The sequence below is a fragment of the Anolis sagrei genome, chromosome 3 (assembly GCF_037176765.1).
Source record: "Anolis sagrei isolate rAnoSag1 chromosome 3, rAnoSag1.mat, whole genome shotgun sequence".
Lineage (NCBI taxonomy): Eukaryota > Metazoa > Chordata > Lepidosauria > Squamata > Dactyloidae > Anolis > Anolis sagrei.
In genome coordinates, this window is record NC_090023.1 from 74,573,816 (window position 1) to 74,590,574 (window position 16,759).

Here is a 16,759-nt window from a genome sequence, read left to right on the forward strand (position 1 = left end):
TGTTGTGGACCAGGATCAGTAATTGAGATGCTGGCAATCCATGGGGGAAAGCATTAATGAAGCCACTCAGGCAAGTTAGTGACAAGATTCTCACATTGTTCTGTGACTAGGTGCGTACGAAGCAGAAACACAGGAAATATTTGGCTTTGTTTTCTAAAATTTGGATGTAATACCAACAGCTGGACAGAACCAATACAAACATGATGAAAAGCTCCTTGAGATCAGTTATTAGGATCCTCGTTGCTTCTGTTTCCATCCTGTATATTGTGACAGGGCTTGAAATAAGCAACACCTTTACAGGTGAGTAACAATACACCCTATCAGGTCTGTATTAGTGTAATTATGGAAAACATAGATATCCTTTTTGGAAAGAAACATCTAGTCATGCCTTGGAGACAATTTACTTTCAGAGCAAGATTTCCTATTTTCTACCCCACCGGCAATTATAGATTCAGGTTTCTGAAAACTGCCAGCGATCTCTAGCTATCCAATTGTTTGTGATGAGAGAGACAACTTTATTTTATCAAAGCTCTATAAAAGAGAAGTGGAGCAAACAACCCCAATGACTGCAATGCAATCCTATGCACTCTTCCTTGGGAGTAAGCTTCACTGGACTCAGTAGGACCTGCTTCTGAGCAGGCTTTGTAAGGTATAAGGGAAGGGCTCTGTTTTATTAGGAGTAAGTGCTGTGTGTCATAACTATAAGGCTTTGTACTGCTTCTAACTCTGGAATCCTGTGATCCCATTCTTAGCAGAGGGAAATAAGCTTAAGCAGCATGAACAGCTAAAGCAGCTCTGGAGAAGATGTCAGGGAGAGAATATTGCTAAAGGGAGAAAAGAATATGTTGCATAGCACATATATCTGTGTTCTGCACACATGCTTTATGGGTCAGGAAAATGCAAATTTCTAGAATATGGTGACCCATTGAATTATCATAGTATTACCACCAGTTATGGGCAGGAACAGTATATGTGAGTCCTCTGTCATCCCTATGTGCAGAAAGGTTATTTTAGCACTGGCTTATTTCTTCCTCATTAGAACTGACCCTACTGTTAGGAAGATCGATAAAGACAATTTCAAGCCCCAGTTCTGGATTAGCTGTGTAAATAATTAATTCTGGATTACATGAAAGTGCAGTGAATTGTGTTTTAAGGATCTTAGTACAATTGTTTTTATGGATAAACTCAGTGGCCTGAGTCCCAGGGAATTTTTTAATAGTATATGTCGTATTTATTAAGTTTGTTGTATATGGTTTATGTAATGTGCAATTTGTTTATCTGATTATTTGGTTTATGATTCTGTGCTGATTTTTGTGTTATAAAATTTCTGCGGTTTTTAACCATTGTATGCTGCTTCAAATGCTTCAAATCCCACCCATGGGAGAAAAGTGGAATAAAAATGAATACATAAATAATAATAATTATTATTTCCCAGAACTTGGAAAATTTACCACTGTGGACTCTGGCCTCCATGATCCCCATGTTAATATGGTTAGCAGCTGTGATGTGGGGATGGCACTTTTTAAAAAGTAGTTTTTCAAGTTCTGTATTTACAATGTTATATCTTTTTTTTTTTGGCTTGTCCAAATTTCTGCATAGGCATTTAAATAATCTGACTGGCTTCAGATACTATCTATTTCAAGTGGGTGTAGGGGATGACACGTAAGCATAATTTTGTGTATAATTTCTGAATAATTTGAAGCACAGGCATTTAAAAGTGTCTGTCAGAGGGTTACCCTTGTATTTTCCAACTTTATGAATCTATACAAGCTGAAAATTGTAGATAATCACAATATTCCTGAATTCTAATCTTTAGTTCCATCCCCTAAAATGGTAGACACCTGAAAGCCCAGAAGGTTGTGGAATAAATACAGCTTGGTTAACATAACATGAGCATTACATATTATGTAGCTTGTCTAACCTTCTCCCCCAACTACAGTTTGCTATTGATTAAAAGTGACACATAAACCACAGCCACCATTTACTGTTGAAGAAAGCTGCCTTATTTGTTCCTGATTTATCACAGCGTAAAAGGCGAAGGAAATGTCAAGCCTGGAGAATGTTTTCCACAGAGATACTGCAGTCACCTTTAAATATCAGATTTTATAGAGAATAAGGGGCAACCAAAAATAGACTTGGGAAATAGAAGGATAAAATGTGGAAAAATATATTAGCTGAAAGATCTATTTTTGAATTAAATTGAAAGGACATTTCTGTTGCGAACCTCTCCTAAGATAGTTGCACTTTTGGGTCCCTATATACTGGCTGTAAATGCTTTCTTATATTTGAGAACACATAAGGGAGCTATTTTAGATTGTAATTTATTTTTATTCCACATTTCTCTTAAGATGAGACATGTTTTAAAACTAAAATGAGGTGGAAGTCCACAAGAAATGTTAGCAGCTCTCCGATAAATGTCAGCAGTCCTCCAGTACATCTGTCAGATTTACATTGACAATAATATTCTTACTTTCAGATCTCATTTCACACATCACATTCCTATTTTTTGGTTGGTTGCCATTGTATATATATAACTGATATGTGTGTGTATAAGTGTGTGTGTGTGTGTATAGTATATATGTGTGTATATATATATATATAGAGAGAGAGAGAGAGAGAGGGAGGGACGGAGGGAGAGGGAGAGGTAAAGGTAAAAGGTTTTCCCCTGACATTAAGTCCAGTCGTGTCTGACTCTGGGGCTTGGCGCTCAGGGCGGCTTATGTAAGGACCAAGCCCAACATAGGCAAAATTACTAAGTAAATGCAATCAAAAACATATAACAGATAAACAACACAATTAAAAAATTCAACCCCATAAAAATACATCAACCGACATCAGCAACCAAACTAGTACAAGTGTGGCCAAGCAAAAAACTATGATTAATATAGATAATTTTATTAATAAAGAAGAACACAGAAGCAAGGTAAGGCTACAACAGTTTGTTTTTGTTTGAACTTAGTGGGAAGGGCAAAAGAGGGTCGACAGAGCTGATAAATCAGGACTATCCCGGCCAAATCAGGGCAGTTGGAGTGTACTCATGTTGCTTCTCAGACCAGTTGTGAACCCCACCCTCACCCCCATCTCAGGACACAATGTTTGCTTCCTTTTCATTAAGACAGCAGAACTGTCTTTGGAAAGCTGGAAACATTTCAAAAGGACACACAGCCCATTGTCTAACACTGTTCCAGTTTCCACAATAGTCTGACTTTCACAGTGGAAGGAAGGGACAGAAAATGAATGGAAACATTGGAGTCTTGACCTTACATCATGTTCATCTTTCCATGTTTTGTTGGCTGATGGGGAAGCATAATTTTTTAACTCCAAAACTGAGTCCCTGTAGTCTTCTGTTTGACCTTTTCTGTACAATAGGCACTTCCAGGGGTGAGTGGGAATCCAAAAGTTTCTTTCCTTTGAGTCTCCCCCTCTTAGATTAACTGCCAGGTTGCTTTGAATTCCAGAATTCTTTAGCAAATGCTCTTGATGCTGGGACAGTGATAGTAGAAATGAATCAAATGAAAATTCAATTGAATCAGAAGAATCAGTATTTTTTTATTACGTATGATCTTTAGTATACTTGCAAATTTCATATAAAAAGCAAAACAAAAGCAATAACATAAACATGATTTGCTTATATGGATCATTAGGAAATTCAAATTATTTAATTTGAAACGTGACTCTGGTCTTGAAATATTATTATGAACGTCTATTTTTTTTTTGCAATTTATCTATATAAATAAAATGTAATGTTTGTTTGTGGAATTAATATAACTCAAAAACAACTGGACAAATTGACACCAAATTTGGACACAATACACATATCAGGCCAACAAGTGATCATCACTCATAAAAACTCTGAAAAACACAGCAGAAGAGACTTAAAAAGCAAAAAAAAAAAAACACAACACATGCACAAAACCATATATATACACACACACACACACACAAAACACATACAGACTGGGCCACAGCAACCCATGGCAGAGGACGGCTAGTAATATATAAATATACATTTACTGAACTTGTGATTTATCTTCAGTTTAAATATTCAGACTTATACATGCATAGTTCCTGTAAGAAGCCAGGCCATTCACAGAAGAGAAAACAACAAGAGAAAAACTGCTCTCCTTTGAGAAATACATACAAGATACTTTTTAAAAACTTGAAACATGTCAAGTTACTTTAAAAAATAATTTGACAAGATGTTTTTACTAAAAAATGGAGAAACAAATGGAGTTCAGTTACTTTAACATCTGCAAGTAGAAAATCCAGCAAGAAACCTTCCCATCCCAAGCAGCAGAAATCAAAGTCTTAAAGAAAGAACTATCCGTTTTCTTGTCTGTCATGATACCCTAAACAAGTTGCCTCAAAGTAACACTTTATTATATTTTATGGTAGTATAGGTACCAGGTTTTGGATATTTTCATATTCTGTTTGTTGTTTATTGATGTGGCCCTCTTTCATCTGGACTTCTGGATATTCTCAAAATGTATTTTTAATCCAATGTTTCCAGATGTTTTTTTTTGTATCACTACTTTCTACTATATTCCTACAGCCCTGTCTTCTTTTTTTCTTTTTAGAGAAAGGTCTCTCTTTGCTGGGCTACCACTTGTGCAATTTCACGGTTACAAAATATGTGGACAAAGTGGTTGCCTACCAAAAGTCATATGAGAAGCAAACACCATGTGGAGGATGGATTCCCTGGAGACAGTGCACCAAAACCTCATACAAAGAGGAGTATCATTCCATCTCAGTCCCAGAGACTGTGAATCTGACAGATTGCTGTATTGGGTATGAACAAGTTGGCCTTTACTGTGTCTTACGTAAGTATTAAGTAAATAATAAAGACAACCCAGAAGGCACAAATGTGGTTTATAAATATGAATATGTGGCAGAGGGTTGGACTGGATGGCCCTTGTGGTCTCTTCCAACTCTGTGATTCTTTTATTCTATCTCTTTAATGGATGTGGCACAGGAGCTATTTTCTTCCTCTACAGGGCTGTCAAGACCTGAGAGATGCTGTTGCTGACAAGTGCAGAGGGACAGGAGGCAGTTCAGGGAGGAAGAAGCAGCTGGCTTTTGTTCTGAGGGGAGGGAAATGGATCATGCTTCTCATCTGGGAGTGCAATCTCATCTTCTCTCCCAGCCACCTACATCCTCCTCCTCTGAATTGTCTCCTCTCCTCCTCTCTTTTCTTTTCCCCTTCCCATCAGCAATGAGCAGCCACATTTGCTATTTCTATCGTGTTATTTTATGCCCACTTGATGTAGAATCTTGATCAGAATCGGTGGCCTATTGCATGGGCCTTTTTAATGTTACTCTGTACAAGCTCCAATTTTCATTACAATGTATATGGGTCATGAAGGTGGGTTCGAAAGCTCAGTCTTGCATGGATACCTATTCCAGTCATATTCCAGGAATAGGCAAGTATGGGAGTCTACAAAGCTGCATTAGCCCACAGAAAATGCTCCCCCATGCCCCTTCAAAAATTAATATTTTTGCCCTCAAATGTCCTTTAGAATGTGTGGGGGAGGCATTTTGCTATGGATGTGTGCCTTTTTTAGACCCGAAGAAGCCAATTTTAGCAAAATAAACAACCTGAAATTGATTTCTGTTCACAAAAAGGCTCTACTCAGCCCACAGATCCAACTTTGCACACACTACCATAGAGGAAATAGTCTCAGTGAACATATGGATAGTTTAAGAGGCAAGTATTCAAAGGTCAAATTAATTATTAAATTGTCATACTTGTAAAAATTGTGTGTTTCTTTCTGTTTTAATACAGATGTGGTAGCTGTTGTCTATGTTCCAGGATCACACACAGGGGCTATTATTTAAACTTTTCACTACCTGCTTTAAGCAGGATCTTCTGTTGTTTCTGGCTTCCATCAAGAACAGACATAGCCTCTTAGTAACGAACTGCAGTTGTTTGTTTTGTTATGCATACAGAATGTTAAGCATCCATGTATAATATGTTGCTCAAATCCTCCTTATTGCAAAAGGGACTGTTTTACTGCAGTGTTTATTCAGTAGCTTATGACTGTTTTTAGAAAGAACTATAAACTGAGACTGCTACCCAGTAAATTACTGCTGCTGCGTATTCTAGCTTTTCTTCACCGAGAAGATAGTCTGATAGTATTTTGCATGACAAATTATTCTTCTGTATTACTCATGCTTTTTTTTGAAGCCCCCACTGTGTGTGTACTTAGACAGACATCTTCAAGTCAGAGGTGGTTTTGCAAGTTTCTTCTTCTGAAAAATAGCCTACAGCACCTGGTACTCATGGACAGTCTTCCAGCCAAGTTCTAACCAGAGCTGATCCTGCTTAGCATCAAAGATCAGATAGGATCTGGTGTCTTTAGATTATTTAAGCCCTTGTAAAACATACCTGGCTTCCATTTCCGTCCTGCCCAACTATTTTTCCTTCCTCCTTTCTATCTAACTGTTTTACCTTGGTAGATGTTTGTCCTGTTACCTCTGAAATCTGATATTCAGCAACTCCTTGCTTCCTAATATTGTCTGTCTGTAAAACAGATGTGGGCAAAGTGCTACAGACTATTTGTGGCCCTTGACTCTTACCATGCTTTGTCCTCACCAAAACAGATCCTTCTTTTAGCCCAAGTTGAGCTCTGAATACATTTTAATCTGAGGTTTTGCGAATGTGCTGGCATAGCATCTGGCTTTATATTTCATATTGTTTCACAACAATTTAAGAGAGGTTTCATCACAATAAAATGTTTATAAAGATTTCTATATACCTTTATGAAGTAGTGGTTCTTTGGCCACATATAATGCAAAATCTTTTCAGGCTGTAGGAAGAAATGATGGCCATTTTACTTGCTACAGCTGATCATTGCAAGCCTGCCAGCACTGCGTTTTGAATCACGTAATTATGAACATCAACACTAGCAGTGTAAATGCTTATTCCAAAAGTAGATCTGCACCTAGAAGTAGGTTGCCCCAAGGCTCTGAGCAATGGAGAAGCTCTTCCACCCCCCCCCCCCCCCCAATGCAGACATGTTCAGGGCTCCCTTCTTTGACCTCGTCGAGAGAAAAAGTACATCACTTGCCTCTTCCAGATCATTCTGTAGACCTCAAAGTCTTAGTCACAGCTTCTGTGAGTGGTAATGTACTGTCTAGACATAGTCTTAAATAAATAATGAAACCAGGAAGTCGACAACAAGTGGGGTGAATTAAGAGTGTGTCACTGAACAGTTGTTAACGGCTCCCAACTGACTTCTCTGCACACTCTATGAATGAAGCTGAAAGATCTGATGGGCACTTAAGTGTGAGTTTTCCCTGGACACTTTTCCATACTGAATATGACGATATCATTTAATTTTCCTGGAATGGCAAATGAAGGCCATTTCACACTTTGAGTAGCTCATTCATTCTCTCTCTTTCTCTTGGTGAATCTTTCTACTACGACTAAACCGACTAAGTCAATTAATTAATTGGGAAACATTGGAAAACAGAACATTGCTGAGAAACTATGATTACTGATGGTTTGTGCATAATATACACCTTGGGTCCCAGCTTTGGGAAAAATATGGAGAGTAAAGAAATCAAGAGCAACAACAACAACAACATTTACTGGACAAACATAATTATTCCCTTCAAATATTGCTGGGAGGCAGATACTGAGCTGCCCAGTAATATGTAATTCGTTGAGTGGCTGATATAGGAATATGGGTGCCACTAAATCCTCTCAGCACCCACTGGCAGTGCTAGCAGATGGCTTTCATGTCAGTAGGGTGAAGAATCTAGCCCACATTTTTGCCTGAACATAAAAAGAGCTATCCAAAGTCCTTCTATAGTTCCAGCACCTTGGATAACTCCTTTGAAGATCAGATAAAAACCTGGAATGAAGTCACCATCCACCACTGTCTTTTAATAATTATTATTGTATTATTGTATTGCAGTAGTAGCCATAAAGACAATAAGCCCAGTTCGTTTGAAGATGTAAAAACCAGTTTACAGATTTAAAAGAGTCCAAAAACTAAAGATGTGCACTAAATATTTAAATATTGGAAAGCCACAACAGGAGTACCAAATGCTTTGTCCTCCTGTGCTCATTCTGTCCTCACACATGTAAACTGTATACCCTCTTCACAACTCAGGAGAGCTTTGACTAAGTGAAGGAGCTATTGACTGGTTTCTGGCCGTTAAGGGGTTGTTTGACAGATGGCTGCACTCTGGGTGTCGTGCCTGTAAGGACGATTGCTTGATAGACTTCGACAGGGACATGTTGGAGGTCAGTCACTCTGTATGGGCTGATGTAAACCCCGGTATTCCAGATTAATGGTTTCCATGGCTCTGAGCCAGCACTGCTGCCCACCCCAGTTGGTAGTGCTGTTCCCCCCACAGATCACATCTGTGACCTGCTAAAATGTTTATACCATCAGATGAAGAAAGAAACAGCTGCTTTGAACACCATATTTGGTGTTCTAGCCAGGACTGAATTTGCTTAGCTTCCAAGATCACATGGAATCTGATGCCATTGGAGTATTTAGTGTAAAACCTTATTTATCCTAAACGAATCAAAGTTTTGTTCAAGGTACTATATGCATTAGTTGTATATTGCTCCCTGATTATCTCTGTCCTTTTGTGCCTTGCTCATTTCTAACCTATATGCCATTTTTCTTTATTGTGCTTTATACCCTCTGGGAAGTAATTTAGTTTTTCTTTGTACTGTACAATAATAATAAAGGTAACAATGATGACTAATTAATACGATCAATACACAATATTAATGATAATATCAGGTGGCCTCAAAACTCTTCTACAGACCAGATTATTCTTCCTGTATTGAAGAAAAAGTCTTAGATGTTTAATTACCACCAGCCTTTTAAATAAATATAGTGGTTAAAGCTAGCATTCCCACTTCCTACTGAGAAAACTATGTCTTATTTATTTGAATGATTTAGATGTGAACAGACTGACCCTCATTTCTAACTGATGAACTATATGTAAAGAATGTTTATTGTAGAAACTGATCTGATTTTTTGTTGCCACTATGATTTCGTATCAAAAGCATTGCATAAATTAGCATAAAACCGATAAAAATAGAAGGAGTGCAGATGGATAAATATCTTTTGACCAAAAACGGACAACAGCAATGGCATTGTCTGTAGCCTCCAACAATTCTTCCTCTGTACATGAGGCAGGGAATAGTGGACAAGCATACAGATGCGGAGTTGTCTGTTCTGCTCCACAGTCACATAAGGTGTGGGATTCTTTTAAGTAGTGCCATTTTGCCAGGTTGTCTTTTGTTCTGCCCATTCCACTTCTGAGTTTATTCAGGGACTTCCAAGTTGCCCATTCTTGGTTTGCCCCTGGAGGAAGACCCTCATGGGGGGCCATCCAGTTGGGGTTTCCTGGTTTAGCTGCCCAGAGGGATACCCTCTGTTGTTGCCACTGTAGTATTGCAACAAACTCTCTTTTTTTTTTTGACCATGCCCTTACAAAAATAGCTTCTATGCATGGTTACTTTCATGTCAGCAGTGGGATGAATCAGTTTGGGTTTCAATCCAACTTGTTGTGGTTCTATCCAAAATGCTGAACTGTATACTGCACATTAGATTCCGCACCTTGTGTGTATGTGCCTTCAAGTTGCCTTTGGATTTATGGCAATCCCATGAATTTAATGGGGTTTTCTTGTGCAAGGAATTCTCATAGTTTTGCCAGGCTCTTCCTCTGAAATATAACACACAACACCTAGTATTTGTTGACAATTGGCCATCCAAGTACTTACTAGAACTGACCCAGATTAGCTTCCAAGACCGAATGGGATCCAAGGCCTTTCAAGTATTTAGGCTTCTTTCACCAATTAAAGGAGATAGATCCTTTAAAGTATGAATTAAAACCAAGAGTGGATTCACTGCAGATGAGAACAAATACAATCTTCATGTAGAAACACACTTCTATGTGCACACATACATAGCTGAAAGAAGGGACAAGAGAAACCTAATTTTTATTATTTCCTTTCTTTCACACAGTAAAATGCACATGTATGGCTTCACATAACCCCTTACCTCTTTTTCCCTCTTCCTTTCCCTAAACCTAACCTTTACTGCCAGCATCACTTTCTTCCCTTTTGTAATAACCAGAGCAAGGGGGATAAAGAGAAAGACAGAAGGCAAAATTAGAAGATGTTTCAAATAGCTGAGAATTAGATGGAACTGGCCTTCTGCATCTCCAGACAGAATTCCCACTGTCTTTGCTTGCCCTCCATTAATCCTGACTGTGGTGATAGGAAAAGTGGTTTAATCCTTCTAGAGGGTAAGTTTTTGGGGAAGGCTGCCCTCTATGCAAAGAAGGATCCCTTCTCCAAGTGTTCTTCCATAAAAGAGGAGGTGACTTGTGAAAGGGACACATCTCCAGTCTTACTTTTATTATTATTGCTGCTGCTACATGCTGAGTCTTCTGTATCCAAAATGTTTGGGACCAGAAATTTTTCAGTTTTTGATTTTTTGGGGATTGTACATAGTCGATGAGAGATAGAAGGGAAAGGGAGCTAGTCACACATCCAGTGCCCACTGTGAAACTTCAAGAAGCCCCAACTTCACCAGTTCCAGAAATCCCGCTAAAGTTTTGAGTTTTGAATTCCACACATTCTAGAAGATTTTAAACATATATTTTATCTGTGTACGTCCCCTCTCCTTTACATGTTCGTTTTCAAGTACATCATAAGAGTCAGAGAATGGTTTGACTTTTCCAGTTTTACAAGAGAAAGATATTCTGATGGGCATACTTAAATCCTTGGGTAGTGGATTTTGCAGTGGATTTTGCTGTTAAGTGCTTTGTTCTTTAGCTCTAAACAGATCCAGTGAATTTGCCTCAAGGCTTGGTGCCTGTCCAGATAAGGATGTGGAAGCATTGGATATTTCATGCACGTTTGATTTGGATTGTCCGGAACATAAAAAATGCTGTAAGACATCTAAAGGAGTTGGTTGTTCCAATCCTGTGCCTGAAGGTACAGTATTGACCACTGTTTCCTCTCATTCTAGCAGGCATTAATCATATTTTGTTTGGTCAATGAGAGAGGATCGGTGCAAAATAATCATAGAACTAGATAGTGATGATATAATATCGTTATAGGGCTTCCCCTCGACAAAAACCAGAAGTGATTTCAGGGTACTTTTTATTTGGGGGAAAATTATTTTTCTGGGCCATGTGCACATCCGTGGAGCAAGCACAAGGTGAAGTTGGTCCAAGCTCCCCTTGGAAGGTAAATGGCAACAACTTGAGTAAACCCCTGTATGGGTGTGTGCAGGCTCCCAATGTTAGGAAGATTCCTCCTGGTTTTGGGGACTATTTGCAAGTCCTCCAAAAGTTTTTTTCCGAGCCTGGGGCATATGTAAAGCTGGGAACCCTTATCACTATATCTATCCTGTAATGACCCATGTGGTTACAAGTCTGGCTGGGATTCTGCTACAGAGTTCGGGAGACCTTTTGAAATTAAAAATTCTGTAACTTCTTGGGCAGTATGGCTGTCAGGCATACTGACATTGAGATTACAGAAGCCTGTATAATGACATTTTTACTTAATTTAGAAGTAATAATTTATAAAATATTTTCTTTTTAAAAAACAAGCATTTTCCAAGTTGAGTTCTAGTAAATTACAAGGAAGCATCAGGAGACCTGCAATCCACAAAGGAGATTATGCAGGCCTCATCCTTTGTTTGTGCAATTAATTGTGGGGAGATGGTGCCTGGAGCTGATTACTCCAGTGCCACACTCTCCTGCTCCATTTCTGTGGCTGATCTCTTGGTATTTCATCTGAGATGAAGAATTGGGCAAGTTTCTATAATTTAAAGGACAATCGAAACCAGAATTTCTGAGCCCCGGAACTGATTTTAGTGTAACAAAAATGTTCACTGTGATAATTGGGGACTAGTTTAATTTTCAAGCAACTAACAAATCATTTGCTCTCTTCAATTTTAGAGGGGAATGTGACAAAACACTGGTACAATGTGTCTGTCCTGGTGAAAATGGATTTCTATGAATTAAGCAAAGTTGATCCAAGACTTCTCAGCCATTCTCGCCTTCTACATTCAATGGTATGAATAAATAATATCCTTATCAATCTTCTGCCATCTTCTGTTGATGTTATAATCAAAGAACCACCATGGTATTGTGCTTTGAGCGTTGGCCTATGACTCTAGACACCATGAAAACCATGAAAAACCACTTGGTGACTCTGGGCAATTCATACATTCTCAGTTCCAGGAAAACCTTTCAATAGGTTCATATAGGTTAGTGGTTCCATAAATTGGAAACTACTTGAAAATACACAACAAGTGACAGAAAAACCCAAATAGGTCACATGAGCACCATCTACTGGAGACAGAACTAGTTACCAGCTAAACACATTCATTTTCCCTATAGAATCATAGCAACCATGTGTTGTTTCTTAATAGACAATCCGTAGCTTGTATTTTAAAAGTTGGTTTTCACCTGTAGGGCTCATATCCAAGCTATCTGAAGGACTGTTTTCCCCTATGGGCATGTACAACCTTTAAGATCTGCAAGGGAAGCACTTTCCCCTATTTTAACTCCTTCACAGGCATAGGTTGATAGGAACACTGGAAAAATCTCCTCCACTGGAGAATATATCTCCTCCTATGAACCATCACAGAGATTAAGATCATATGGGGAGGCCCTGCTCTTGGCCCCGCCTTCGTCGCAGGTGCACCTTATCAGTGGTGGCCCCTCGGCTGTGGAACACCCTCCCCAGTGATCTTAGAGCAGCCCTCTCCCTCCTGGGCTTCATAAAGACAGTGAAAACCTGGCTCAAGGGTCAAGCCTTTGGAGATTAATCTATACTGCAATAATAGCCTCAGAATATGTGCAATTGATCTTTGGAACGGCCTTAGATTATGATTGAGGATGGCGTGATTTCAATAGTGAATACAATGTTTTATAGGTTTCAATGTGCAATTAATTTTAATTTAATTTAATTTTTAACTTAAGTGTATTCTAACTGTTTGTTGTCCAAAGGCATTGAATAGTTGCCATATGTAAAGGCACCTTAAGTCCCCTTCAGGGTAGGGAAATATGGTGGCATACAAATAGAGCAAGCAAATAAATAAATAAATAAACCTTTCTCTGTGGCTTCTCTCACACTTTGAAACTCTTTTTTATTTTTTATTTTGGTAGCAAGTTGTGACCACGCATGTAGCTGGGGGTGGGGTGGGGGGCTTGGGGGGCTTCAGTCCCCCCGAAATTCTCATGGTGGTCCGCGAGAAGGCCTTACTGGTATATTATTTATACTGTTACGTTTATTCATATCATGATCTGATCACCATGCTTAATATATCCCATATGCATGGGGGTATTGGGGTAATGATACAAAAGGTTTGCTAGGCTAGACCCTCTTTCACTCAGACTCAGCCCCCCCCCCCCGAATCAAACTCATCTCCCCCCGAAACAAAATCCTAGCTATGGGCCTGGTTGTGACCTTTCTTTTCCAGAAAGACATTGGAAACTAATTTTTAAACGGGCTTTTATGGTGCACTACAACCGTATTTTAATTTCTTTTAAAGTAAGCTTTTAACTGGTTTTGGAGCCCCCAGTGGCACAGTGGATTAAACTGCTGAGCTGCCGAACTTACTGACCAAAAAGTCGCAGGTTCGAATCGGGGAGCGGCATGAGCTCCCGCTGTTAGCCCTAACTTCTGCCAGCCTAGCACTTCAAAAACATGCAAATGTGAGTAGATCAATGGGTACCGCTCCGGCGGGAAGGTAACAATACTCCATGCAGTCATGCTGGCCACATGACCTTGGAGGTGTCTACGGACAATGCTGGCTCTTCGGCTTAGAAATTGAGATGAGCACTAACCCCCAGAGTCAGACACAACTGGACTTAATGTCAGGGGAAAACCTTTGCCTTTAATTGGTTTAAATTATGTTGTTATTTAATAGTGGTTTTTTAATAAAAAAAATCTGTTATTAGTTTTTACAATTTTAATTTTTTATATTTTGAATTATAACATTTAGTAGGAAATGCTTAATATAACTTTACTTATGTACTATCATGCAACAAATAAGCAGAAGCTCTCTCTTTTACAGATTAGTGGGGCATTATGGGCCTTTAATGCAACGATGTACCATATCGAGACTATACAGGCAGAACCTTATATGGAGACAGTGTCTTCTCAGGTCCTGGTGGGGCTCCAAGAGTTTGTTCCATTGGTGAACATTTCTTTATTGGTGAAGGACATTGTGATGCGAGTGTCTGAAGTGATTGACATAGTTGTGCAAGGTAATTATTTCAAATATTTGTCTCATTATAGTAGCTTTATAAGAGAAGTACTTAAGAGTCTTCAAATATGCACATTTGACCAAATATGGCAGATACGACATACATTTGAGAAATTTGTCTGAGGAAGAATTCTCACTATTTGTACTTTCAAGCCACCTGTAAACATATAGTGATCCTATGATTTATAAGCTTTTCTTAGACAAAGATTAACTAGACACAGGAAATTAGACAAGTTCCTCATTAAAAATGTGCCTTCTGTAATGATCATGTCTTTCAGGATACAATGATGAATAATCTATTATTCCTTGTGGTTTCTAGTTGCACCAGTTGAACACTTTATATTACCTACTTTAAATTCAGAACAAACCAAACTAGAAGTGTTCATGGTGCAATATAGAGAATTTATCCCTTTTCTACATTTTCAGTAAAGACAGTCCGTCTACGTCCCCCCCCCCCCCCCCGGCGTAGAATTAATGTTTGTTGTGGAGCAGCTAAAAACCTGTATTAATCTCAGATATTTTTCATAAATAAGAATGAATTATGAAGGGCTTTTTTGGACTCCAGCGTCTCCAATCTGCCAAATTTGAAGTCCAAAAAGGTAACTTTCCCAAGCTTTTAGAAAAACCGTTCTACCCAGGTTTGAGGAAACAAAAAACATTAGTCAAATCAAATGTTCTTTTGGCCAGAACACAATCCTAGGGTGACTTTATAAAATACACTCATCTGTGTAGGTAAAATATTCACTTGAAAATTCATACACAAGGCAGATTTTAATAGATAACTCTGATTCAGATCTGATTATTTATAGTCAATTGATAGTTGACAATTTGACGAAATTTAAGGAACACATATGGTGGGGGGCTTTTCCCATTTTTACTTATATTTCTTATTAAATGTAACTGATTTTGACCCAGGTTCATCAGAAGTTCTGCTTCAGAATAAAAATTCTGTTTTGGTGCAAAATTTAACATCTGTCTCACAAGAAACTGGCAGACCATTAGAATCTGAATGCTGTAAGTAAAGTTATCCTGCTTTTTTTAAAAAAAACTTATTAGATTTTATATCTTTTTTATCTAGGAAACAACTGTGCACATACGGTTTTGGCTTATTTATGGCAGAGGCAACATGAAAAGAGTACCCCAGAAATAGAAAATATGGATATGAAAAATGCAGTTTTGATAGCTCACTGCCATCTGGTAGAACTAATGTTTGCAGTGACATCTGGTGGTGTATTTTTAAAATTCTGCCAAAAATTACAGCATACTTTTCAACAGTTTATCACCCACAAAGCCCTGTATGCAGGCCCGTAGCCAGGATTTCGTTTCGGGGGGGCGGGGGGCTGAATTTTTTTCATGGGGGGGGGGGTTGGGGGGTCTAAGTTTCGGGGGGGGGGGTGAGTCTGAGTAAAAGAGGGTTTACCCTAGCAAACCTTTTGTATCATTACCCCAATACCCCCATGCATATGGGATATATTGAGTATGGTGATCGGATCATAATATGAATAAACATAACAGTTTAAATAATGCACCAGTAAGGCCTTTTCGCAAACCACCATGAGAATTTCGGGGGGGGGGGGGAGAGCTGAAGCCCCTCAAGCCCCCCCCCCCCCCCGGCTACATGCCTGCCTGTATGGTTCAGATCCAACCTATCTTTGAGTCTGTGTCTCTTTCTATGAACTCACACAGGTCCTAAGATCTGCCAGGAAGCCCTCCTCTCGATCCCACCTCCATCTCAAATGCGGTTGGTGGGGACAAGAGAGAGGGCCTTCACGGTGGTGGATCCCCAACTTTGGAATTCCCTCCCTAAAGAGATTAGGGTAGCCCCCACTCTCCAAATTTTCTGCAAACACCTGAAAACATGACTTTTTAAACAAGCCTTTTACCATGTTTAGAGATTATGGCTTTAGTCATTAGGTTTGAGGATTTAGTGATTGCTTCATTTCTGCACTTTATGGGGACTGATATTGTATACAGCCACTATTTTGTAGCTTGCTGGGTTTTATAATATCTTTTAAATTTAATAGGGGATTTATTGCTGTTTTAAGTATAATTGGATCTATTTTATTGTTATTAATTTTTACTTTTCTGTATTCTGTTGTTTCTATATATTTTTACACTATTGAGTGCTTACTGTGAGCTTGTCCTGGGTCCCTTTGGGGAGATGGTGGTGGGCTACGAATCAAGCTTATTAGTATTAACAGGCAATTGTAGTTATATTTCTGTACTCCCCAACTATTGTAATATGGCAGGGGCAATCTAAATTAATCCTCTCATCCTAATTTTTCAGACCTAAGGTGAATCTAAATCTGTAATAGTTGTGAATGTAAATACTCTAGACCAACTTGTTTCAAATATATATGTATAAGAGTACCAATGAAAATAATTTCCAGTTTGACATAATCTTTTTCAAATTCTAAAAGACGTAATTCATCCATTTTTCTTTTGCTGTTGTTTCTTTCCAATACTTCCTGTGATGAAAGCCATATTGGCACTTTGGG

General features: G+C 38.7%; 1 protein-coding gene across 1 annotated transcript in view; it reads left to right on the forward strand.

Annotated features, from left to right (window-relative positions):
• The first annotated feature begins 200 nt into the window (after positions 1 to 200).
• Positions 201 to 16,759, forward strand: part of UMODL1 (uromodulin like 1) — a 48,689-nt gene continuing 32,130 nt past the window's right edge. The window contains exons 1-5 of the mRNA XM_067466233.1: positions 201 to 300; positions 4,578 to 4,820; positions 10,811 to 10,972; positions 11,944 to 12,059; positions 14,070 to 14,262. Coding sequence (XP_067322334.1) covers positions 201 to 300; positions 4,578 to 4,820; positions 10,811 to 10,972; positions 11,944 to 12,059; positions 14,070 to 14,262 — 814 coding nt within the window. The remainder of the gene's footprint in view (positions 301 to 4,577; positions 4,821 to 10,810; positions 10,973 to 11,943; positions 12,060 to 14,069; positions 14,263 to 16,759) is intronic.